The sequence below is a fragment of the Coenobita brevimanus genome, chromosome 59, assembly GCF_032717465.1.
Source record: "Coenobita brevimanus isolate Jiangsu-jjx chromosome 59, ASM3271746v2, whole genome shotgun sequence".
NCBI lineage: Eukaryota > Metazoa > Arthropoda > Malacostraca > Decapoda > Coenobitidae > Coenobita > Coenobita brevimanus.
This window is the reverse complement of record NC_137012.1, coordinates 22,659,044-22,686,582: the sequence shown is the minus strand read 5'-3', so window position 1 is coordinate 22,686,582 and position 27,539 is coordinate 22,659,044. Positions and strand designations below refer to the sequence as shown.

General features: G+C 43.1%; 1 protein-coding gene across 2 annotated transcripts in view; it reads right to left on the bottom strand.

Moving 5' to 3' along the window:
* Positions 1 to 27,539, bottom strand: part of Fhos (Formin homology 2 domain containing) — a 370,832-nt gene that overhangs the window by 84,524 nt on the left and 258,769 nt on the right. For both annotated transcript variants that reach the window (XM_080274704.1, XM_080274705.1), the window contains 3 exons: positions 17,237 to 17,410; positions 10,446 to 10,652; positions 3,830 to 4,010 (listed from right to left, as the gene is read on the bottom strand). In XM_080274704.1, coding sequence (XP_080130830.1) covers positions 3,830 to 4,010; positions 10,446 to 10,652; positions 17,237 to 17,410 — 562 coding nt within the window. The remainder of the gene's footprint in view (positions 1 to 3,829; positions 4,011 to 10,445; positions 10,653 to 17,236; positions 17,411 to 27,539) is intronic.

The window sequence follows — 27,539 nt, the reverse complement described above, 5'->3', positions numbered from 1 at the left end:
AGGGTAGTGGATGTTGGAGTGGCCCTGGTGAGAGAGGGTAGTTGGAAACTCCCTGTACTGTTGTTTGCAGATGATACTGTGTTGTTGAAAGAAGACAAAGGGGAGCTGCAAGGCTTGGTGGATGAGTTTGGGAGAGTGTGTAAGAAACGGAATCTAAAGGTGAATGATGGTCTTTGAGAGAGGTGAAGTCAGTGAATGTACAGCGAGGTGGACGGTGAGGAATTGGAAAATGTGAGTACGTTTAAGTACTTGGGTAGTGCGATGAGTAAGGATGGAGGTTTGGAGGGTGAAGTGCTTGAAAGGGTACAGGAGGGAAGAAAGGTTGCTGGTTCCTTGAAAGCAGTGATAAGAAACAGGGTAGTGAGCATGGAAGTGAAAAAGTTACTACATGACAGTATTGTGATACTAACTCTAATGTATGGAAGTGAAGCTTGGACGTTGTTGGAAGGACACAAGGCAAGAGTGACAGCAGTGGAAATGAGTTATTTAAGAGGAGACTGTGAAGTCAGATGGAGAGACAGGCTGACAAACGAGGATATAAAGAAGCGTTGTGGTGTGGATGTGGATGTGATAGGAAGCGTTAGGAGCAATACACTGACGTGGTTTGGCCATGTGGAGAGGATGGAGGGTGAAAGACTGACAAAGAAAGTCTATGTGAGTGAGGTGGAGGGGGGAAGAGGGAGGGGGAGGCCAAGGATGAGATGGAGGGATGGGGTGGAGAGGTATATGAGGGAGGGGGGTGTGAGTTGGGAGCAGGGCAGTGAAATGGCGGGGGACAGGGCGACGTGGAGGCGATTTGTTTGTGGCCACCCCAAACGGGATTGAGGCGTCTGACAATAGATAGATAGATAAATATTAGATTGCTCACTTGTGCAAATTACAAATAATATATAATAATAAATAAAAGTAAGTATGCTATTTCATGTAAAAATCTCAATATTTTACAGTAATTCCCACAAATATATCCAAATGGTTTGCCTTGCTCACTTGTGCAAATTACAAATAATATAAAATAATAAATAAAAGTAAGTATGCTATTTTATGTAAATATTTCAATATTTCACAGTAATTCCTACAAATATATCCAAATGGTTTGCACTTGCACTTTGCGACAGTGCGCAAACAAAATATTTGTCAGATTGTGCACTTGCGCTTGCGCAGTGTAGTGAACTGTGGATTGCACTTTGCACTTGCGCAAGGTCCTTCTTCGTTTGCGCTGCCCACCACTGCACACACACACACACACACACATACACATATATGTATATATATAGGGACTGAATAGGGAAGTTGCCAGAGATCGAGCAACATGGTGAGCCGCCACAGGTGACCAAGGACGTGCATGCAAGCATTTTGGAGCCTTCAAAAATGAACAAGCGACATAAATGTGTATCCATCCATCCATCATCTAATCTTACGTTGCCCCATGAGGAGCGTAGGAGCCCGAGGCTAGGAAAGTTGGTCCTGGCATTTAAGATGAGAGTGGCCAACCTCATTCATCCCTGAGTGGCATTATGTGAGCAATAAACCCCAACCACCCCTTGGATATAAACCTTCACCGACTCAATCCGATTGGAGCACCTTTATTACCCACTAAACCACCAGGAGCCAAAATTTGGTTATATGGTTACCACCCAGCATAGTATATGGTTTCCTGGTGTACAGGAAACCATTTGGCTTGTCACTCAGTGTAGAGTCCCCCACAGGCAGAAGGAAGAGGAAAGAATGAAGGAAAGAAAGACACAAGAGGGAGTGTAAAGTCACCCGCAGGCAGAAGAAAGAGGAAAGAATGAAGGAAGGTAAGACAGAAGAGGATGGATGGAAAGAAGGATGGAGGAGAGGAAAGGGCAGACACTCGAGAGCAGCACCACATCAAGTGAGTGGATGGTGAGCGCCCCCACCTACATATACTATGTATAAATATATATATATATATATATATATATATATATATATTCATATATTATATACAGTAAGCTCGCACAGTACGCGAGTGGATGGGCGGTCCTGGTCCTCGTGCACTGTGAAATCGCGCACTGTGAATACATAATCTAATGGGAAAAATCACATATGGGCGGTACCCCCTCATACTTCGACATTTTTTTACCCTTAGAGACATAATAAAGAGAAAATTTTTAAGACATACACTACAGATATATTAACAAAAGTTGACAACAGGCCTGATGGACTTTAATAACAGGGGTTCCGAGGTGCGGCAACACATTTAGAGTGCCCCCACTGCCACCCTGGCTGCACCACGCTTGTTTAACGGTTGCCAGTGTTGTATTATTCCAGGCTTTGATGAAGAAATTTACGGCATGTCAAATGTTACATTTTTTCCAGAATGCAGCAACAGTCATTATAGTGGAGGCTGCAGGTATGCCAGGTGAGTAAGGTGGGGCTGTGGAGGTGGAGGAGGAGGAGGCTGGTGAGTCAGGTGGGGCAGTGAAGGAGGAGGGGACAGCAGCAGGCGAGTCAGGGGAGGTGGTGAGGGGAGGATCCTCCATCTCCTCCTCGCTACTGCTTACATTTTAAGTAATTACTTTCATCTCTTCTTGTTTGTCTGTTTCATTCTTCATCTTGTTATGGACATACTGACAGTATAACAACTTGGCATTCTCAAAAAACAGTCATTCGAGTGAATCCAAACATTATTATGGAAACTGGGTATCTATTCTAACTTACTGTTATTGCCGAAAACGTTATTGTTGAAGTCGTTATTGGTGAGAACTTACTATAGACTCCTCTTGAGCATCTTCCCCACAAGCCTCAAAGTCACTACTGGTGCATCGTGTGGGAAGGGGGGTGGCGTAGTCAGTGAAAATAGCAGTTTTGGGCCACTTCTTGCCTCTGCCTCGCATATTGTGGGCTAAACTCACGCATTCAAAGTTTTATAGCTATGATTTTTCATCCTTCGCGTACTATGCCATTCACGCACTGTGATCACGCATACTATGTGAGCATATATATATACAGTGATAGTGCAAGTAGCATGGATATGAAATGAATTTTTAAAAAAAATAAAAAGTTGTATTCTAGAGATCACAAAACAAAAACAAGATACAATGAAGCTGTATGTAATGTACCACGGAGGTCATCAAAATCTTCAACACTGTCACTGAAACACTACTCCCACTACTGTATGAAGTACAGAAATACTGTATTATCCTCAGGGTAAATGTTTAACAACTCATTAAATTAATTAAATCTATCAAACCTCATCACACATTTCATTTGTCTCCATCACATGTCAAATTTCTGCTTATGAGTTACTGTACGTGAAACATTACTTTGACAACTATAGCTTTTTACTATCAATTATACAGATACATATTTGTTTGGCCATGTGGAGAGGATGGAGAGTGAGTGAATAATGAGGAGAGTGTATGTGAGTGAGGTGGAGGGGGGAAGTGGAGCAGGAGGCTGAGGATGAGATGGATGGAAGGGTGAGATATATGAGAGAGGGGTGTGAGAGCTGGGGGAGGGCAGCAAAATGGCAGGGGACAAGGCAACATGGAGGTGATTTGTTTGTGGCCACCCCATGCAGGATTAAGATGTCAGGCAATAGATAGATAGATTCTTGTTAGATATTTGTTTTCAATCCAGAGACGGTGAGCTGGGGGGAGGGTAGTGAAATGGTGACAGACAGAGCGACATGGAGGCAATTTGTTTCTGGCCACCGCATACAGGATTAAGGCATCAGGCAACTGATAGATAGATATTTGTTTTTAATCCAGATGTGTTATTAATGAATTATACTTGCACATTTTTCATCATAAATACAATGTATGGATACACTCAAAATGACAGCAAACCAGGATCAACTCACTTAGCAATGAGTGTCTCAATACCCTGCTCTTCCAGGTAGTCAGTCTGGTCATAGTATGTGTCTTGGTCAGGGATGCCATTCAGGGTTTTGTTAACCAGTGTCATGGCATATGTCAACAGCTCCATATCCAAGCTGTCACGACCTTCCAGAAGACGCATTATGGTCGTCCATGGAGCGTCACCTGTAATGTTAACAAAATTCTATACTATAATAAACATACAATACCTACCTACTCTATTAACCATCTAATCTTTTACTCACATGTCATATATCCTTTACAGTACCATAATATAATGCCTACAACTGTTTACAGCTTTGAGATAAGTAAGATAATTACATAAATAATGTAGAACCAAGTTGCTTTAAATGCATGGTGGTACTGTATTAATTACCTGAAGCTTGATGAAGTGTAATTCCTATCGTGTTTTACCATAAACTGTAAATACAGTAAGACCTCACTATAACGGACTAATTGGGGCCCAAGCCATTCCGAAAAAAGCGAAATTCCGATAAAAGCGACATCCAGACTTCCCCCAGCTGACTTGGACTTTTTCCGATATATCAGACATTAGTCCGGATTGCACCAATGGGGTGCTTCTGAAAAGCCTAGTATTCTGGTGGATGTCACCACCACTGGGACAAATACAGTCCCCACGCTGTTTGAAAGGCATATTTTTCTTTGTTAAATATCTACACTGTTGTGTGAAGCTGTGAATCATGGTAATGTCGTATACTGTAATATAAATAATACAAATAGAACACGAATATACTGTATAACATAGCGTGAATTGTTTATATTTATCATAAACGGAAATTAAAATATCACTGATGGAATATGATGGTAACCCGCCATTTCAATGGTCCTATATTATTTAATTTCTGCTACATTCTGGTAGGAGGAGGCCGTAGCATGGGCCGAACAGGGTAGTACTCCTGAGGGGAATGGGAATGCTGGTGATAGGGAGAGCTGGAGCTCCTGTTTCACTAGCTATCTAACCATCCCCCTTTGCTGACCTTTTCAGTGTGACAGTAACATGGAGAGTAGACCAGCATACTCTCCCAAACATTTCCTCTAACTATCTATGCACTACACCACATGCACTTTACATTTCACACAACGTATCCCACTATATTATAGGGGTTGGGACCAGCAAGGGCATGCGGTCAGAAAACTTTGTCCCCGCGACCTAGTGGCAGACTTCTGGGGGGAGGCGTGGCGGGGGTTCTGCCGGCATAGATCGTGGGTCCAGAGCGAGATGGGGCTCAGGCCTGTGCTAGAGGGTACAGGGCATTGCGGTTCCCAGGCTGCCGCTTCCGCCCAATAGAGAGGGGCCCGAACCTGGAAGTAGCGCCCCAGGAGGCTGCCCTGTCTGTGAGTGTATAATGGTGGGATAGTTGCAGTGCCAAGGCGCGGTTGGAGGGTGTCCCTGCAGCTGTCCTGGCAGGGTGCCCCGAGGCCACTACCACAGCCACTGGTAAGCTGGTGGGCTAGGGGTCCGAGATCCATTGCCTGGACCTGGGACTGTGCAGAAGTGGGACCTGTGCTATGTCTGTCCCCCTTTATTAATACTGAAGATGACAAAACAAAATAAGTTTCAAAGCACCCCTGAGGACAGTTAATCACCCATGGGGATGAGGGTGGGTTCATGAAATGTGGGAAGTTTGAGGGGAAGAGAGGGGGAAGTCGTTGAGGCTTTCAGTAGGAGGTGGGTGGATGTGGCGTGTTTGCAGAAAGTCCGGTACAGGGGTGGATCAGCCAGATTGTTGGGAAGGACTGTTGCTATAAGATGTTTTGGCAAGGGGGGACAGACAGATATGGAGGTGTTGGTGTGATGGTTGCTGAGAAATGGGTGGAATATGTTATGAATGTTTTGAGAGTAAGCGATTGGATATTGGTAGTGAAAATTCTGTTGGGTAGAAACATAGCTGCAATTATATCGGCATATGCTCCACAGGCAGGATTGGATGAAGCAGAGAAAGATAGATTTTGGGATGATTTAATACGTGTAGTGGGTGGTATGCGGGATGATGAGATAGTGATTTTGGGAGGGGACTTAAATGGTCATGTAGGTGAAGCAGCACAAGGTTATGAAGGAGTGCATGGGGGATGTGCGCATGGTAAGGAATGCAGAAGGGGAAAAGATACTCGAGTTTGGGGAGGCAATGGACATGATTGTGTGCAACACATATTTTAGGAAAAGAGACAGTAGGTTAATTACGTATGAGTCTGGGGGAAATAGCAGTCAGATAGATTATTTTCTGGATAGGAGGGCCGATAGGATGTTAGTGAGGGATGTTAAAGTTATAGGAAGTGAGGGCAGCAGCACAAACTATTGATTTGTGATATGGTGCTTAAAGAACAAGTGATGAAAAAGAGGACTTATGTACCTAGGAGGAAAATATGGAAGCCGAAAAACCAAGTAGTAAGAGATGCCTTCTATAGCGAGTTGAGGAGTGTGGTGGCTGAACAGGGAGCTGTAGACAGAGGCGTTAATGAACAGTACAGAGCCCTCAAGAACAATTTCTTGAGAGTTACTGATGTAACATGCGGTTGGACAAGACGACCACCAAGACATAAAGTAACTTGGTGGTGGGATGAGGGTGTAGAAGCAGCAGTTAAAGAGAAAAGATAGCTTTTCCGGGAATGGAAGAAGGGTGGTAGCAAAGAGGAATATTTAACTGCCAAGCGGAGGGTTAGAAGAGAGGTATACAGGGCAAAGTCTGAGTCACACAGAGTATTACTTGATAACCTAAATCATGGGGAAAAGAAAAATATGATATTTAGGGTGGCAGGTCAAGTGAAGAGGGATAATCGGGATATTATAGGTGAGCAATGTGTGAAGAATGATAAACGATGGGTAGTGGTGAACAGTGAGGATATTAAAGATGCATGGAGAGAGCATTATAACTGGTTGTTGAATGAGGAGTTTGACTGGGACAGGGAAGGTTTGGAGCCAGCAGATCCAGTGTCTGGCCCTTGGCCTTTGATTGATACTGCTACTGTGAGTGAGGCAATAGGCAGGATGAGGATGGGGAAGGCAGCAGGTGTGTCTGGGTTGATTGCCGAAATGTTGAAGGCCTCAGGCGATATAGGGGTGAGTTTAGTCACTGACCTGATAAATAGGATTATTTATGAGTGTGTTGTCCCAGATGACTGGCTGAAGAGTGTAATTGTAAATGTGTATAAAGGGAAGGGTGATGCCCTGGAAAGAGGAAATTATAGAGGTATAAAGCTTTTAGATCAGATAATGAAGGTAATGGAGAGAGTTTTAGAAGGTATGATTAGAGAAAGTGTGAATATTGATGAGACGTAGTTTGGGTTTATGCCAGGTAGGGGGACCACTGATGCTATATTCATTGTTCAACAGCTTCAGGAAAAATATATTGGTAGGAGAAGGGATCTTTATTTTGTTTTTGTTGATTTGGAAAAGGCCTTTGACATAGTCCCTAGAAAGGTGATGAAGTGGGCAATGAGAAAGCTTGGCTTGGAAGAGTGGCTGGTTAGGGTGGTTATGGCTATGTATGTGGGTGCTCACACCCAGGTAAGAGTGAATGGAGATTTGAGTGATGAGTTTTCTGTGAATGTTGGTGTGCATCAGGGGTCAGTCTTGAGTCCCATGTTGTTTATCATGGTACTTGAAGCCCTTTCACGTGACTTTAGAAAAGGACTCCCGTGGGAGTTGTTGTATGCTGATGATTTGGTGTTGATTGCAGAGAACGAAAGGGAGGCGGAGGAAAGGTCTAAGAAGTGGAGAGATGGTATGGGACACAAGGGTTTAAGGGTAAATGCAGATAAAACAAAAATGATGATATCTAGGGTTGGTGGCGGTACTGTCAAAGACGAGGGAGAGTGGCCATGTGCAGTTTGCCACAAGGGCGTGGGAAGTAATTCCATCTTGTGCAATGTGTGTGATAAATGGGTGCATAAGAGATGTAGTGGTATCAGAGGTAGACCGCGGGATAATGCTGATTTTATGTGTACAGCGTGTCGGGGTGAGCAGGTGGAGATTGTCAGATGTGAAAGGATTGAACTTGCTGGTGAATCTCTTGAATGTGTGGAAGAGTTTTGTTACTTAGGAGACATGTCGTGTGCTGGAGGTGGGGCTGGAGCTAGCTCTGTGGCTAGGGTGAGAAGTGGTTGGAAGAAGTTCAGGAAGCTCTTGCCTCTCCTGACACTGAGAGGACTCTCCGTAAGTGCTAAGGGGTCTCTGTATGCAGCATGTGTTAGGAGTGTAATGCTGTATGGTAGTGAGACCTGGGCAGTGAAGGAGGAAGATATTCGCTGGCTCAGACGTACAGAAATGACAATGATTAGGTGGATGTGCAGTGCGTCCCTGCATCCAAGGCCTGGAGGGGCTGGGTTTACGATGGAAGAGTTGAGAGGTAGGATGGGACTCGAGTGTATTGGTGTTGTGATGAGTAGGAGTAGATTGAGATGGTTTGGACATGTGGAGAGGATGGGGGATTATAACTGGGTGAGGAAGGGGAGAAGTGTTAATATTGGGGGTGGGGTTATGAGGGGTAGACCGAGAAAGACATGGGACGAGGTCATTAAGTGTGATCTCAGGGTTAAGGGACTGAACAGGGAGGCTGCAATGGATCGTGCAGCATGAAGAGCCGCCATTAGGTGACCAAGGCCGACACATGCAAGCATGTTGGAGTCTTTGAAAACGAAAACGAATTTAGTGCAAGTTAGGTTCTTAATATATAGTTTGTTCAGACTGTATATTACGCCTAGTAGGTATCTTGACTCGTTCGTTCGTTGAAAGATTCCCTGCACCTATAGTGCAGGCCGGGCCATACATTAGACCGGTTAGTGAGGTATGAGCTGGTTAAAAAACAGTAAGGGGGGAGGACAGGACCTGGGGACTGCCCAGCACACACGTCCTGCCTCCTGACTGGCTGTGGTGTGTGTGATCTTGACTCATTCAGTCTCTGTGTGGGCTTTTAACGTTGAGTAAATACTGGGACTCAACATTTTGCTCACTCCCTTCACCCATGCACACCACAAGACCTGTGTTGCCACGGTTTGAGAAGGCCGTGGTGTTGCCCCATCAGATCCTTCAAAGCAATTATAGTACCTTACTTTATCTAACCTAACCAGACCACAAGTAGTCTAAATTGCATTATTTTAAGAATTAGTCCTCGTCTGTTATGATGTGGCAGGGGTAAACCAGCTCTGCTGTCGGGCCCTGTTGCGGATGTCACTGATTGCATTGCGCAGTTGACCCTTGTGCGGTGTGGTGCGGTGAGGATCTGTTCGTTCTCCCCTTTGGGGCTAAGATGCGAATGAATGTGTTTGAATGGATGAGCAAATGGAGAGTGTGTCGTCCTGTCTTGGCTACCTCCCTTTCCTTGGGGGAAGCAGCCTAGGTCTATACAGTAGATAGATAGATTAGTCCTCGTGCATTTGTTTGGAAAATAAATCTCTCGTGAAAAAACTTAAACACTGGACTGTCTTGTGTGCATGCGTGAAGGGAGTCAGCAAAATGTTGAGTCCCAGTATTAACTCAACATTAAATTTCTGCCTACACAGAGTGAATGAGTCAAGATACCCACTAGGCATAATTTAGTCTGAACAAACTATGTATTAAGAACTGCACTTGCACTAAATGTAGCAGAAATTAAATAATATAGGACCACTGAAATGGCGAGTTGCCATCACATGCCATCAATTATATTTTAATTTCCGTTTATGATAAATGTAAACAATTCATGCTACATTATATACAGTATATGTGTTCTATTTGTATTATTTATATTACAGTATATGACGTTACCATGATTCACAGTTTCACACAACAGTGTAGATATTTAACAAAGAAAAATATGCTTTTTAAACAGAGCAGGGAATGTGTGTGTCCCAGTGGGAAAGCATCCCATTGTTTTTAAACTGTTTTCACTACCACTGCAGTACTGTACTGTATTATACCTTCACTACAATAATTAAATGGTATAATATTTTTAATAATACTGTACTGTACACTGGTAAACATGTCTTTTATTTACCTTATTGCGGTGAACATAACTGAAGTGGTCAGGTGGTCTGGATTGCTTCTGGCTTTATTGGACATTTTCCAATATATACTGTAGGAATTTAGTCCGGTAGCTCCTCAAGTCCGATAAAAGCGAATTCCGGTCTACTGAAGTCCGTTATACAGAGGTTTTACTGTAATCACATCAGCGTATACTACTAACTACACAGCCATGCTTTTTCTTCTGGTACAGAACTAAACAAATTATAAAGTTTCTACTACGGGCAGGGGCGCAACCAGGAATTTTCTAAAGGGGGGGCCCGTAGTGAGGTGAGGTCAGGTAATCCAATAATTACTGGAATGTTATATGCAGGTTTAGAGTCAGAGAGCTGCTAGCTCATGTGTTACTCTTTGTTTGTACTTGCCAATTTTTCATGTTTTGCTGTTATCGAAATAAATATATATAAATTTTTAAAGGACCCAGAGAGCTAAGGGGGGGGGGCCCAGGCCCAGGCCCCCCCCCCAGGTGCACCCCAGACTACAGGTACATAAAGTAAGATTCTTCCTAGTAAATTCAATGCCATATATCACAGTGTCAAAGTTTCTCCATTAGATTCCTGTTCACATCTTCTCTGCCATACCTTTCGATGAATCCACTGCATGTATGGCATCCACCAGCACCAAAGCATTGGCCTCAGTATATTCCACAAAGACCAGTAGCAGCTTGAGAGCTGTCTTGACCACAAGGCGATATTTTGAAGCCACCAGAGAGTACAGCCACTGGACAGTTGCACGATGCTCCATCACACCATTCATACCATCCACATACAGCATCACCTGACCCAGGGCTGACAAACAATGAACTCATTAATAATATGAATGTGTAGTTCATAAATACAAAATTAACTGCTTCAATAGGAGATGTCTCTTCTACGACAACAATCATCTGGTGGTGGTGGGAATAAGAAAAAAGTACAGTACTGTACATCACTAAACCAAAATGGTTAATGGACACTTACTTCTCTTTACTGTGAGAGATGTCTTCTATGTGTGATGAAATTTTGTGTTGGCAGGAAAAAAAAATCATACTGATGGCATATAGTGATAATCAAGTTTTGCTCTGCTCTGTCAAGGTACCCCTCACTGGTACATCCCACTAATTTTGGCCGTTTTTCATGCAGGACCAAAGTGAAACTAAAGTGGAAGCCAATATACCTACTGTAACAGTTATGTATATTTTTGGTAGACTCAAAAATGTTTTCTATATTTCATCCTCATATCTATTTCATTTGCTCTGTTTCTGACCTGTTTCATTTCTGTTTATTATATGAGATTATTACATCACTGACTACTGAAGTTCATTTTACTGGAAAAACAGCAAGAAGAAGAAAGCTTTATAATATTAAACAAGTTTTAACTTGGCAAAAAAAAAAAAAAAAAATGTGGGACTTACTGCGCCTTCCCACTCAGTTGGCATAATGGTTTAACCCCAGAACCTCCTGTGCAGACACTGTTTCATTGCCTAACAGCCTGGGACCCCACAAGGGTGAGGGAAGTAACAAGCAAAGCAATGGCAAAGAAATCAACAGAGCTGTATAGTGTGTTTCATCACTCTTACCAACTAATTCCAAACCCTCTCTCTCTCATCAATACTTCTGGCATTACAAAGTGCAAAAGTGCAAGCCACCAACACCATCTCAAATTTAAACGTGATATATATATAAGCTGGGTGAAGTAGTGGGAGAAATGCCCAGGAGCTATAAAGTGATTGTGATGGGAGATATGAAAAGAAGAGTAGGCACTGGTCCAGAGGATGACATAATGGGTTGTGATGGAGTACCAAGAGAAAATGATAATGGGAATCGACTAAAGGATATGTGTCAGGAGAGGAGGATGTGCATCTGTAATTCATATTTCAAACACAAAGATCCACATAAATATACATGGTATGGAGGAAACGGGGATCGTGTTGAAAGAAGCCTGATTGATTACGTGCTCATAAAAAGGTCGATGATGGGAATGGTTGCTGATACGAGGGCTGTGAGAGGACGATGTGGAGGTCTGTCAGATCATATGATTGTGGTATGCAAGATCAAGCAGAGAGGAGTGAGGTGGATCAAGAAAGAGAAGAGCAGTCAGAGTGAAAGACTGAAAGTTGAGAAGCTGTGGATCAAAGAAATGGCAGATGATTACAGGACCAAAGTAGAGGAGGAGTTAGAATTACTGAACTGGAATGAAATGGATCTGGACAGCCTGTGGAATGCATATAGGGATTGCTTAGTTAGGAATGCTAAAGCAGTGTGTGGTGTGGCAAGAGTAACAACAAAGAAGAAAGGTACAGCATGGTGGGATGAGGAGGTTAAGAGAGCGGTGGAGGAAAAGACGAAGTGGCTGAAATGGTTACAGGATAGGAGTTCAGTTGAAAAAAGAACTGAGGACAGTATATCGAGAGCAAGAAGTACATAAAGAGACCAGTGAAGTGGAAAAAGAAGGAGGTAAATGATGATCTGAGAAGATAAATGAATGCGACCTACGCTGAAAATAGGAAGTTATTCTGGAAAGAGGTGCGGAAATGTAGAAGTGAAAGCGGAAAGAAATGTGATAGTGTAAAGAATGCAGGTGGTAGGTTACTAACACATGGAGATGAAGTAAGGACCAGGTGGAAAGAATATTTTGAAAGCCTGATGAATGGGAATAGATAGAGTAGTGCGGCTGTAAACATGATTGGTTTTGGGGATGTGCAGAGAAGGAATGCAGTGCCAGGAGACATGACACTCGCACAGGTGAAGAGCGCTCTGAAACGGCTGAAAAATGGGAAAGCAGCTGGGGTTGATGAGGTGTATGCAGAGGTGCTTAAGTGTAGTGGAGAAAGTGGAATGAAGTGCTTGTTGGAGATATGTAAGAAGGCATGGATGAGTGAAACTGTGCCTGCAGAGTGGAAAAAGGCTGTGATTGTACCCCTGTACAAAAATAAAGGTAAGCGAAGTGAGTGCAAGAATTATTGTAGCATAAGTTTATTGAGTGTGGTAGGGAAGGTATATGGAAGAATTATTATAGAGAAAGTAAGAGAGATATGAGAAGTCCTAGTGAGTAATGAACAAGGTGGCTTTAGGAGTGGCAGAGGATGTGTGGATCAAGTATTTGCAGTGAGACAGATAACACAGAAGGCTTGTGAAAAGGATCATAAGGTGTTTATGGCATTCACGGATCTGGAAAAGGGATTGTGGAAGGTTTTGCGCATGTTTGGTGTAGATGGTAAGCTGCTAGGTGCTGTCAAGAGTTTTTATGATGGTAGTGAAGCGCATGTTTGGTGTAGATGGTAAGCTGCTAGGTGCTGTCAAGAGTTTTTATGATGGTAGTGAAGCATGTGTAAGGGTTAATGGGCATCTAAGTGAATGGTTCACGATCAGTGTGGGCGTGCGACATGGTTGTGTGATGTCCCCATGGTTGTTCAATGTATATATGGATGGGGTTATGAGAGAAGTGAAAACGCAAGTAATGGAGAGGGGGATGGCGTTGGTAAGGAATGGTGATGGATGGAATATCTCAAATTTGTTGTATGCTGATGATGCAGTACTGCTTGCAAGTGCCGGACAGGAACTTGGCAGACTAGTGCAGAGTTTTGCTGATGTCTGTGAGTGCCATGCCTTGAGAGTAAATGTAGAGAAGAGTAAAGTGATGGTTGTTCAGAGAGAAGGGGACTCCCAGTGTGATGTCACAATGAATGGAGAGAGACTGGAACTGGTGAGAGAGTTAAAATACTTGGGTACAGTGATACAAAAGAGAGGAAAATGTGCCAAAGAAGTTGAAAGTAGAGTGACACAATGAATAAAAGTAGCTGGTGCAATGATGGCCTTGATAAGAAACAGAGGCTTGAGTGTTGCAGCTGCATGAGGCTTACATGAGGGAGTGTTAAGGGCAACTCTGACATATGGGTACGATACTATGGTGTGGCATGAAAATGAAAAGTCAAGAGTAAGAACGGTGGAGATGGGACTGCTGAGGAATGTATGTGGAGTACAGAGGGTGGATAGGATACGAAATAATGTGATTCGTGAAAGGTGTGGAGTAAGGAAGTCGGTGGACACCAGAATCGAAGAAAGTGTCCTGAGATGGTATGGTCATGTGGAAAGAATGGATAACAATAGAGTGGTGAAAAGGGTATACCTGAGCGAATTTGAAGGGGGTAGGAGGCGAGGTAGGCCAAGGAGAAGGTGATATATGATGGATAAGAGTTTGAGGAAGAGAGGTTTGGAAGTTGGTGAGGCTAGGGAACTGACAAGAGATCGAGCTGGTTGGATGAATGTTGTGAGGAGAAATGCATGATCAGGGATTTTGGCACCCCTTGTGAGCATGGCAGCGTCCAGATTGACTCAATCGGATACGCTTGTGTGAAGCTGCAGAATGTGGTGAATGTTTTTTTTGGGGGTATCCTGTAGAGCCAGGATTCCGGGGGCTTGAATGATGAATGAATGGAAGTGTGGCCTATTTGGATTGGGCAAGTTTGCGCTGTCTGGACATTGCTACTCCTCACCCTGCCCTTGGGTGGGAAAGGAGGTCCAGATGATGATGATGATGATGATGATGATTATATATATATATATATATATATATATATATGGATATACACATATGCACCCTCAGCAAATCCCAGTGTATCAATAAAACATGACACACAACCAGACGCAGAAACTCTCCTGAGACTCTAATAAACCTGGAAAATATGAAAAAATGAAGCTTAAAAAAGAAGAGGTACAATACAGAAAACTAGGTACAGCATACAATACAACAAACCCTCACACAGCACTCCTGATGAAAATAAAGAGATTTTAAAATATATCAAGATTTACTCACTACAAATGATCCCCCAAGATGCAGTTCTCGATCTTCGGGTTGCTATAAAAGATTACAAGACCTATAAGGACTATTTACAAATGATACCAGCAACATAATATAGCAAAGTCAATCAAATTGTACTGCTGGTGGCTTGTAAAAACAAAATGTAAGTATCATAATACCCTTCCACTAGTTCACCTACAACACACCAACAAAAGGCTAATTGCCAGTAAGTCTTACACAAACATTACTATCTCTATAATGGTATGTTTAGAGGAACTTTTAAGGTATGCTGGGGGGACTTTCAAGTGCAGTGAAAAGTTGTTTCAGTTTTAAATTCTTAAACTGCTGTCTAATTACAAAAGCCCAGATTTATACAGGCATCTTAACAAAGTGCAGATCACTGCTTTATCCATTTGACCACAGGTTAACTGTGTGTTGTGTGTCAAGGTTTGCTGTTGTTATTGCTGATGTTGCTGCAACCTCAGCTTCATCTGGTAATGAGCTAAATGGAATGCAGGAAACCAGCCACTTCAATCAGTTGCTCCCTGAGGTGTCTGTTGAGGATATGTCGAAGGATCGTCTGTGTTGTGATAGTGTAGTACGCAAGATAAGTCACTGTGCTGTGACGTAGGGAACTGCATTGCTGTATGGGCATGGCGGATTATTTGTGAACTGTGCTTTGTGCTGATATTGCGGCAGGGAAGGGTGGCGACCCCTTTACAGTCTGGCTAGGTTTACTCGTGTCTCTCTAGGTGGGGTAGTTTCTGAATGGTGTATGTTTGGAAATTCATGAAAAATACTATTTGGTTGAGGGTTTTGGAGAGCTGTGGTGGATATATATTTATGAATGTGTTTGTGAAGTGAGGTGTTGAGTGGAGGATGGGAGATGTTGCCGAGATCCAGTACTAGGTGTGAGATAAGTCTTTATAACGGCTCCTGATCAGTGCAGTGTTGGGGAGTTGTTTGTTTCCTGTTTCACTGTGGAGAGGGGTGATCCAACATAAAGTTACAAGGGTGAGATAGGTCTTGAGTTGATGCAATAAACTGTGTGCCTCTCATATTCTTATGATCTTCATTGGGAAGAATTACTCTTACTTGATGTAAAAGATCTATTTTTGTTGTCTTGGTGCATCCTGTTATTATTCTTAAGGATTTGTTTTGTATTTTTGAAGGCTTAAAACCAGAAAATAACAAAGTACCTGATATTATGGAAACAATGGTATTCTTAAGGCTTTGTTTTGTGCTTCTGAACGCATAAAACCACCATAAAAAGAAAAAAAAAAATATGAAGGACACACTGGTATGCTGGTACAGAATTTCCTTCAGGATACTGTATATATAACTGAAAGTCTGAATAGCTACAATATGTTTTTTTTAGGGAGTGGACAATATATGATACTGAACTCATGATACAGTAGCCCAATATAACATTTTAATGCCAAAACAATATTTAATTACTGGTCACAGTAATGCATCATGTCCCCTGGCCATGGGTAGTTGTCACTTGTAAACCCCAAACCTGTTACAATGGGAGGCACAACTGCTAGTCCAGTGTAAATACTGGGTCACATCGAATACACTACTGTAATACTGACAGGCTAACGTACAATGACCCCTCATTTTGATGGGTTGTTTTCACACGAACCACATTTTACATGGAAATATAAACCTCTACCCCAATTCAATCTGGTGGTCCTGGCCTTGATTAGGCCTCTGCTGGCATGTAAACTGTATTTTTGTTGTGTAAAAGGGTATATTTTGAGCTCTAAGCAATTGCAGTAAGGTGATATGTGTGAAGAGTGTCTCTCAGTTGATGCTTGGTGCCCACCACCACACCTAAACACAACATATTTACCCTAAATATGGTCTGTGCATTTTAGGTGAAATATGGTTACTGTAATAGTTTTCAAGCTCTACAGTGACAACAACTTAGTGAAACGAAAACTGAATGAAATGTGGTGGGGGAAAATTGTTTAAGGAGGCTAAAGGGGGAATTTGGGAATATTTTTGGAATTTCTTGGACACATGACCCCAAAATACAATGGTTCTTATGAAAAGTTTTGCAAGATTTTTTTTGAAAAAAGTATTTTTACTATTATTAAGATATATTGCTCATGCAAAAGAAAGGATCACTGTCTATGAATTATATTATTTTTCTGCCATGTTTGCTCTTGTAATACTAACAAAGTGCATGATAAAGCTGCATAATATAGTACAGTATTCCAAAAACTGTCTCTAATGCTCTCTACATTCTGGTTACAAGTCCTGTAGGTACAGGTGGTGGATACTAAGAGCAATATCTACACTCATTATTAACAAGATGCTTTTTGCAGCTCCTATCAGTTCCATATACTACATGTATACAAGTATCCTTTTCATCCAATTAATCTTGATGACTAGTGTTCAGCAAATTATCATAATCAGAACAGTCATCACAAGCAATGCACTAGGATCTCACTGGTCTTTCTAAAATTTCATTATAGTTTTTTCTGCTGCTGAAAACTTATTAAATCATACTGTTCAACAGACTCACTCGGCTCTGATGCAAATAAAAACTGACATTACATACCATACCACAGTGACCTTAACTCACCTCTAAGAATATAATTCTGGTAGTTTTGGTCAGCAGAGGAGCCAACCTTGACAAGGCAGGTGAGACCATCATTCTGAACAAAGGCATGTACGAGATCCTTGTCATCCTGGAAGATCTGCTTCAATGAGAACAATGCCCGTCGCAGCTCTCTGCCCTCGCTGTTGACTAGCTTTTCTGAAGTATGAGATATTGGAGTTACAGAGGCTAGGAACACATGCTATACAATGATATGCAGGACAAGGACTAAGCATACAGTATTGTACAGTATATGAAATAATTTTTAGAATAATGCCTTCTGATGCACTTTTTTACCCTAGAATATTTATTCTTATACTGTACTCTAACATTACACAGGAAACTTTACTGGTCCATGGATGGGCATGTCATGAATTCAAGAGATCGTATTATCATTAGCTATGGCAATTCGTAACATTGTATATTATTGTGGGAACTCTGGAACAATATTGAAACCCCACAGAACTTCACTAAGTCAGTTAACTGCTTGTGTTTGCACTCAGATTTGAAATAGAGTTTTTCATAACATTCGTCGTGTATCATAAGTGACTGTTCCTATGCAAGACATTAGTGCTTCACTAAGCGATATTTTTAGTGTAATTATCATTCCTCCACCTTGACTCTCTAGCCATTAAATTAGGCCACGCCAGCTTCCGGTGATCATGTGTTCATTTAGAGGCTGGCATGAGAACATTTGTCAGTTGGTGTAGACCTGTCACAGGAGGAGGATGTCGTGAGCAGTGCAGAGAAGCAAGGCCCTGTCATAGCAGCTACAGTCTCTAGCAGTTCTACGATCCCCACATCTCGCCACCGAGTTGGTGATCGGCAGCAGTGGACATTAGCAGAGCGAATTGCTGCACCTCGAGTGCAAGCAGAGATGCCCAGCCTCTTCACGGCTATGGCTCCATTTTTCTCCACTGGCCAGTATTTTCTTTCCATGTTTTCTAAGCTAAAGATTATTAGGTAGTTATTTTGAGTGTGTAAGTGAGTGTATTTACTTTGCTTTGATATTTTGAATTTATTTATGTTCCCTGGTAATATAAATTTATTTGTTGTAATTAATAAATTTACAGTTCTTCTTTTTGAGCTCAATTAAATGTAATAATCTTGTTTGATTTCTACAAATTATGCTTACTTTAGTTTGCTGCTCCCAGTTTGGACAAACTTCTTACATTAATCACGACTGATAGTTGAGCCAGTTCTTTCATATTAATTCTTAAATCCACTGTACCAGCCAGGAGATAGCACCAGCAAGAATCTGTGTATTATTACAGTAATACCTCAATATACAATACCCCTAGATGCGATACCCTGGCTTAACGATGGGGGTAGAAATACCACCACACCTCCCCTAGTGATGGCCAAACCCCGGTTTAATGATGGGTTTTGATTTTTTTTATTGATTTTGATGATGAGAGGAAGGAGTAGTTGCAAGGAGAGTGGAAAGGTTACAAGAGGATGAGACAAAGGCAGAGTATAAGAGAGAAGTGGAGGAACGATTGGGCAAATATGAATTGGAGCAGATGGGAGACGTGGAAGGTGTGTGTAGGATATTTACAGAAGAAATATGTGCAGCATGTGATGTGGTGTGTGGAAGGAAGAGAAGACGGAGGGGGGTGCAAGGAACAGCGTGGTGGACTGAAGAGGTGAAACAGGCTGTGGCACAAAAGAAGAAAGCATACAATGAATGGATGAGAAATAAGGGCGTGGAAAATGTTGAGAGGCGGAAGAGAGAGTTATATGTAGAAAGAGAGAGAGAGGTGAAAAGATTAGTAAGAAAAAGAAGAGAGTGGATGAGGAATTTGGAAGGAATTTAAGTGTAAGGTGGAGGAACTGTAAGAAAATGTTCTGGAATGAGGTGAAAAGAGTAAGACACGGTGGAAGTGAAGTTAGCAGGGGAGTGAAAGATAAAAATGGTAGATTACTAGTGGAGAAGGGAGAAAAAGTGAGCAGATGGAGAGAACACTTTAAGGAATTGTTGAACATAGAGGATAGAAGTAATGCGAGTATACGTGGCTGAGGAATGGCTGGGAGAAGGAGGGAGGTGAGAAGACAGGAAGAAATCAGTAGGATAGAGTTTGTGGAAGCAATGAAGAAAGTTAAATCGGGGAAAGCCCCAGGAATTGATGGAGTGTGTGGGGAAATGCTGAAGCATGGGGGAGAGATAGTAGTAGAATGGATGTGGAAGATGTGCAGATTGGCCTGGGAGGAAGGTAGAGTCCCAGAGGATTGGAAGTCAGGTATGGGGGTGAGATTGTTGTAGAGTGGATATGGAAGTTGTGTAGATTGGCTTGGGAAGAGGGAAGGGTTCCAGAGGACTGGAAATCAGGTATAACTGTTCCTCTGTACAAAGGAAAAGGGGAAAGAGAAGTATGTGGTAACCATAGGGGTATTTGCCTTCTTAGTGTGACTGGTAAAATATATGGTAGAATACTCATTGATAGGGTTAGGCATATGACAGAGGAGCTAGTTGGAGAAGAACAAGGGGGATTTAGGAAGGGAAAAGGGTGTGTAGATCAGATATTTGTTCTAAGATGTTTAGTGGAGAAGTATCTAGAGAAGGGAAGGAAAGTGTATGCTGCCTTCATGGACTTGGAGAGAGCTTATGACAGAATAGATAGGCAAGGTATGTGGAAGGTATTAAGAATATATGGAGTGGAGGGGAAATTGTTGAGTGCTGTGAAGAGTATGTACGAGGGAGCTAGGGCTACGGTGCGAGTGGATGGTGAGCTGAGTGAGTTCTTTGATCTCAATGTGGGACTGAAACAAGGGTGTGTGATGTCTCCATGGCTGTTTAATATATATATGGATGGGGTTGTAAAGGAGGTGCAAGGTAGGGCAGTGGATGTGAGGGTGGCCCTAATGAATGAGGGTGAGATTTGGAAGCTTCCGGTGTTGCTGTTTGCTGATGATACAGTATATTGTTGAGTGGAGATGAATGGGAGTTGCAAGGTTTGGTGAATGAATTTGGGACAGTGTGTAGGAGGAGGAAGATGAAAGTTAATGTAAACAAAAGTAAAGTTATGGTGTTTGAGAGGAATGAAGTCACAGAGTGTGCAGTGAGGTTGGATGGTGAGGATATGGAGAATGTGAGTGCATTCAAGTACTTGGGTAGTGTGATGAGTAAGGATGGAACTTTGGGGGATGAAGTACGTGAAAGGGTACAGCAGGGAAGAAAGGTTGTTGGTACACTGAAAGCAGTGATGAGAAATAGGGAGGTGAGTATGGAAGTTAAGAAGTCACTGCATGATGGTATTGTGATCCCTACCCTGACGTATGGAAGCGAGGCGTGGACCTTGCAAGAGGGGAACAAGTCAAGAGTGAGAGCAGTGGAAATGAGTTACTTGAGAGGAGCATGTGGAGTGACGTGGAGGGACAAGTTGACGAATGAAGAAGTGAAGGAATGTTGTGGGGTAGATGTGGATGTGGTTGAGAAGATTAGGAGAAATACACTGAGGCAGGATTGGATGAATCAGAGAAAGATAGATTTTGGGATGATTTAATACGTGTACTGGGTGGTATGCGGGATGATGAGATAGTGATTTTGGGAGGGGACTTAAATGGTCATGTAGGTGAAGCAGCCCAAGGTTATGAAGGAGTGCATGGGGGATGTGCATATGGTCTAAGGAATGCAGAAGGGGAAAGGATACTCGAGTTTGGGGAGGCAACGGACATGATTGTGTGCAACACATATTTTAGGAAAAGAGACAGTAGGTTAATTACGTATGAGTCTGGGGGAAATAGCAGTCAGATAGATTATTTTCTGGTTAGGAGGGCCGATAGGAGGTTAGTGAGGGATGTTAAAGTTATAGGAAGTGAGGAGTGTGTGCAGCAGCACAAACTATTGATTTGTGATATGGTGCTTAAAGAACAAATGATGAAAAAGAGGACTTATGTACCTAGGAGGAAAATATGGAAGCTGAAAAACCAAGTAGTAAGGGATGCCTTCTATAGCGAGTTGAGGAGAGTGGTGGCTGAACAGGGAGCTGTAGACAGAGGCGTTAATGAACAGTACAGAGCCCTCAAGAACAATTTCTTGAGAGTTACTGATGTAACATGCGGCTGGACAAGAGGACCACCAAGACATAAAGTAACTTGGTGGTGGGATGAGGGTGTAGAAGCTGCAATTAAGGAGAAAAGAAGGCTTTTCCGGGAATGGAAAAAGGGTGGTAGCAAAGAGGAATATTTGGCTGCCAAGCGTAGGGCTAGGAGAGAGGTATACACGGCAAAGTCTGAGTCACAGAGACAATTACTTGATAACCTAAATCATGGGGAAAGGAAAAATATATTTAGGGTGGCAGGTCAGGTGAAGAGGGATAATCGGGATATCATAGGTGAGCAGTGTGTGAAGAATGATGAAGGAAGGGTAGTGGTGAACAGTGAGGATATTAAAGATGCATGGAGAGAGCATTATAACCGGTTGTTGAATGAGGAGTTTGACTGGGACAGGGAAGGTTTGGAGCCAGCAGATCCAGTGTCAGGCCCTTGGCCTTTGATGAATACTGCTACTGTGAGTGAGGCAATAGGCAGGATGAGGGTGGGGAAGGCAGCAGGTGTGTCTGGGTTGACTGCCGAAATGTTGAAGGCCTCAGGCGATATAGGGGTGAGTTTAGTCACTGACCTGATAAATAGGATTATTTATGAGTGTGTTGTCCCAGATGATTGGCTGAAGAGTGTAATTGTAAATGTGTATAAAGGGAAGGGTGATGCCCTGGAAAGAGGGAATTATAGAGGTATAAAGCTTTTAGATCAGATAATGAAGGTAATGGAGAGAGTTTTAGAAGGTATGATTAGAGAAAGAGTGAATATTGATGAGATGCAGTTTGGGTTTATGCCAGGTAGGGGGACCACTGATGCCATATTCATTGTTCGACAGCTTCAGGAAAAATATATTGGTAGGAGAAGGGATCTTTATTTTGTTTTTGTTGATTTGGAAAAGGCCTTTGACAGAGTCCCTAGAGAAGTGGTGAAGTGGGCAATGAGAAAGCTTGGCTTGGAGGAGTGGCTGGTTAGGGTGGTTATGGCCATGTATGTGGGTGCTCACACCCAGGTGAGAGTGAATGGAGATTTGAGTGATGAGTTTTCCGTGAATGTTGGTGTGCATCAGGGGTCAGTCTTGAGTCCCATGTTGTTTATCATGGTACTTGAAGCCCTTTCACGTGACTTTAGAAACGGACTCCCATGGGAGTTGTATGCTGATGATTTGGTGTTGATTGCAGAGAATGAAAGGGAGGCGGAGGAAAGGTTTAGGAAGTGGAGAGATGGTATGGGGCAAAAGGGTTTAAGGGTAAATGCAGATAAAACAAAAGTGATGATATCTAGGGTTGGTGGCGGTACTGTCAAAGACGAGGGAGAGTGGCCATGTGCAGTTTGCCACAAGGGCGTGGGAAGTAATTCCATCTTGTGCGGTGTGTGTGATAAATGGGTGCATAAGAGATGTAGTGGTATCAGAGGTAGACTGCGAGATAATGCTGATTTTATGTGTACGGCATGCCGGGGTGAGCAGGTGGAGATCGTCAGACGTGAAAGAATTGAACTTGCTGGTGAATCTCTTGAGTGTGTGGAAGAGTTTTGTTATTTAGGAGACATGTTGTGTGCTGGAGGTGGGGCTGGAGCTAGCTCTGTGGCTAGGGTGAGAAGTGGTTGGAAGAAGTTCAGGGAGCTCTTGCCTCTCCTGACATTGAGGGGGCTCTCCTACGTGCTAAGGGGTCTTTGTATGCAGCGTGTGTTAGGAGTGTAATGCTGTATGGCAGTGAGACCTGGGCAGTGAAGGAGGAAGACATTCGCCGGCTCAGACGTACAGAAATGACAATGATTAGGTGGATGTGCAGTGCGTCCCTGCGTCCAAGGCCTGGAGGGGCTGGGTTTACAATGGAAGAGTTGAGAGGTAGGATGGGACTGGACTGTATTGGTGTTGTGATGAGGAGAGGTAGATTGAGGTGGTTTGGACATGTGGAGAGGATGGGGGATGATAGTTGGGTGAGGAAGGTGAGAAGTGTTAATATTGGGGGTGGGGTTGTGAGGGGTAGACCGAGAAAGACATGGGACGAGGTCATTAAGTGTGACCTTAGGGTTAAGGGACTGAACAGGGAGGCTGCAATGGATCGTGCAGCATGGAGAGCCGCCATTAGGTGACCAAGGCCGACACATGCAAGCATGTTGGAGCCTTTAAAAACGAAAAAAACGAAAAAAACGTGGTTTGGACATGTGGAGAGAATGGAGAATGAAAGACTGACTAAGAGGGTGTATGTAGGTGAGGTGGAGGGAGGGAGAGGGAGGGGTAGACCGAGGATGAGGTGGAGGGATGGAGTTGAGAGGTATATGAGGGAGGGGGGGGTGAGTTGGGGGGAGGGGAGTCAGATGGTGGGTGACAGAGTGACTTGGAGGCGTTTTGTCTGCGGCCACCCTTTGCGGGATTAGGGCGTCGGGCTATAGATAGATAGATAGATAGACAAAGGAAAAGGGGAAAAAGAAGTGTGTGGTAATCATAGGGGCATTTGTCTTCTTAGTATAATATGAAAACTGTATGGTAGGATACTTATTGACAGAGTTAGAGAAAGAACAGAGAAATTAGTTGGAGAAGAACAGGGAGGCTTTAGGAAGGGAAGAGGTTGTGTAGATCAGATATTCATTCTTAGATCTTTAGTGGAAAAATTTCTAGAGAAGGGAAAGAAGTTGTATGCAGCTTTCATGGATTTGGAGAAAGCATATGACAGGGTGGATAGACAAGTACTGTGGAAAGTGTTAAGAATATATGGAGTAGATGGGAAGTTGTTGAATGCTGTGAAGAGTATGAACGATGGTGCGAAGGCTGCAGTGCGTGTGGATGGTGAACTAAGTGAATTTTTCTCTTTGAAAGTTGGGTTCAAACAGGGATGTGTCATGTCTCCATGGTTGTTCAATCTGTACATGGATGGGGTAATAAAAGAGGTACAAGGTAGGGTAGTGGATGTTGGAGTGGCCCTGGTGAGAGAGGATAGTGGTTGGAAACTCCCTGTACTGTTGTTTGCAGATGATACTGTGTTGTTGAGTGATGACAAAGGGGAGCTGCAAGGCTTGGTGGATGAGTTTGGGACAGTGTGTAAGAAACGGAATCTAAAGGTGAATGTAGGGAAGAGTAAAGTGATGGTCTTTGAGAGAGGTGAAGTCAGTGAATGTACAGCGAGGTTGGATGGTGAGGAATTGGAAAATGTGAGTACGTTTAAGTACTTGGGTAGTGTGATGAGTAAGGATGGAGGTTTGGAGGGTGAAGTGCTTGAATGGGTACAGCAGGGAAATAAGGTTGCTGGTTCTTTGAAAGCAGTGATAAGAAACAGGGAAGTGAGCATGGAAGTGAAAAAGTTACTACACGACAGTATTGTGATACCAACTCTAACGTACGGAAGTGAAGCATGGACACTGTTGGAAGGAGACAAGTCAAAAGTGAGAGCAGTGGAAATGAGTTATTTAAGAGGAGCCTGTGGAGTCACATGGAGAGACAGGCTGATGAATGAGGATATAAAGGAGCGTTGTGGTGTGGATGTGGATGTGATAGGAAGCGTTATGAGGAACACACTGAGGTGGTTTGGCCATGTGGAGAGGATGGAGGGTGAAAGACTGACGAAGAGAGTGTATGTGAGTGAGGTGGAAGGGGGAAGAGGGAGGGGGAGGCCGAGGATGAGATGGAGGGATGGGGTGGAGAGGTATATGAGAAAGGGGGGTGTGAGTTGGGAGCAGGGCAGTGAAATGACGGGGGACAGGGCGACTTGGAGGCGATTTGTTTGTGGCCACCCCAAATGGGATTGAGGCGTCTGGGAATGGATAGATAGATAGATGATATCTTAGACTAAAATTGTGTGTTTAGGCTGATTTAAAAACTGTTTTTAGACTTAGATCAATGTGTTTTGACCACAGATGGGGTGAACATTATCATTTTGGGGTACAGTTTACTAAACTTGATTTTTTCCACTTATATTTGACAATTTTTAGATACTGTATTTGTTGGTTTTAGTGAGTTATTAAAAGATGTTGGGTTACCTTCCTTGACAGCTTTTGGGGCATTTAGATTGGCTTTACACTTGTTTGAGGGTCTCATTTGGGTGGGTGTTGGGCTTGGTTTGAGAGGAAACCCAAGGCTGGTAAACACTCCACACTACTTTACATGTTAAAAGTTCCCTGATATACGATACCCCGCCTAACGATGGGGTTTTATGTAACCAATTACATCGTTAAACTGGGGTATGCCTGTATTGGTATTAGTTATCGACTGTCAGGAGTAAGGACACTTTCTCAGAGGCCAACAGTATGAACAATTCAGCTTTTGTGAGTGATTAATCTCCCCTGCATACTGCTGAGAAAGTTTACGAAATTCTCATCTTTAGGGAATCAGCGAAGTATGCCAGAATAAAGTAAAAACTTAATACCTGATTTAATATGTTGATTCCTTTGTGACAACCAATGATTTAATTGCAGTTTATTCTTTCTTCCACATCCCCCTTTGACATCTGGCAACTTCATTCCAGGATATTAACTCTTAGTATTAAAGTTAGTAACGAAATAATAAAAACTCCTAGCATTAAAGTTATTTACAAAATAATAAACTCACTCACTCAAAGCTTGTTATTAGTTATAATCATTAGAGTTTATAGGCACTAGCTTACTGATGGTTATTGATTCTCCTTTATTAATCTTATGTAAAAGTTTTCCCAGTCAGTTGCAATTTTTTCTCTTTCCTTACCAGTTTAACTAGATAAAATTGGTCACCACCTGCCTGTGCCTATATTCTTTATTTTCGATTATTAGCATTCGACTGCGAAACAGCAGTCAGTAGGTCAGTCTTTAGTTCACTCAGTCTCTATTTGAGTTAACATCACGACTACTAGTTTATACATACAGGAAACCAAAGATATGGGGCTTACCAATCCCCAGGAAATTAAAGACTATGTGCTCTTGCAGTACACTTATGAAAAGCAAAGCAAGAGTGATGCCTGTGAAAAGCATAAAATTCGGTACGAAGGAACGTGACAGAGAATGCAAATACGAGCGAGCACAGCATGAACACGAACGTGCTGAGCACGAGGCACATGAGAAACACGAGCTTGAGGTGTTGAAGCTCAAGTGAGACTCTTTGGCTTCAGGTACATCTAATGCAACCAACCCAAGCTCCATGAGTGCTCTCCCAGCACGTGTTCTGGCAAGCCCACGCCTCAAGCTTCCTTCGCACAAGGAAGGCGTGTGAATCAAGCTGTTCATAGCTCGTTTCAAGGACATGGCTCAGCTGTACCAGCTGGACAAGGCAGCTAAGCGGCTCCAAAATCTTAGCTTGTTTGAGGGCCCTGCCCTTGATATTCTCCACAGAACTTGCAGAGACACTCTCACGTACGAGATGATGAAAGCCGCACTCATCAAAGCTCATGGTCTCATGGTTGATGACGCCAGGAGTCAGCTCATGACGGCGCATCTCCAAGAAAAGGAGACTGCTGTCCAGTTCCTCGACCATCTCACTGCTTACTTAGACTAGTGTATAGAGAAAGATATGACCCCTCGCATGCAAGAGGGGATAACTGACCTTATGCTGCGTATACAGCTAGAAAAGTCATGGCCTGCTGAGCTTATGGCTCAGCTAAAGATTTGTCAGGTAAAGGATGCCAGCCAAATGTTGGAAAAGACTGATGCATTCTTCACTGTGTACGGATACCAAACTTGTAAGCAAACAGTCCTGGAACAGGAAAGATACCGCCAAGTCTGCGAAGCCATCTCATAGCAAACCCCAGCATCAAGGCCATTCTCAGAATAATAGCCACAGTCCAAATTGCAGAAAAAGCACCAAGGGCAGTATGTTCAGCAACTTGCCTGGAAGAGGTACAAGTACCCTAACCAGCATCAGTATCAGCCACGCAATCAACAAGCGGGACAATCTTTTTCAGCACCAGCCCCAGTGTATCGGAGGCAAGAGGCAAATGCAGCCTTCATTCCTCAACAAGCGCATGGTGGTGTCGTCCCTAGCAGCACAGGTCCTCCTTCACAAGTAACTAGCCCTCCTCAGACAGTAAGCCCTCCTCCACAGGGGTCAACGCTCCAACTCCCCAGATGGTGAGTTCGACTCCTCAAGCATCCAGTCCTCAGGGCGCCACATTTGCAGAGTTGTGCACTTTGCAGCCTTATCAATGGCTGGCTGCTTCCTCCATGGGCCCTCCCACAGGTAACAGTGCCTTCCTTGTTCAGCCAGGGTTTATGAGAGGTGTTTCTGTAAATGTCCTTAGAGACAATGGTTCCTCAGGTTGCTCTTGTCAGGCAGAGTCTAGTTTGG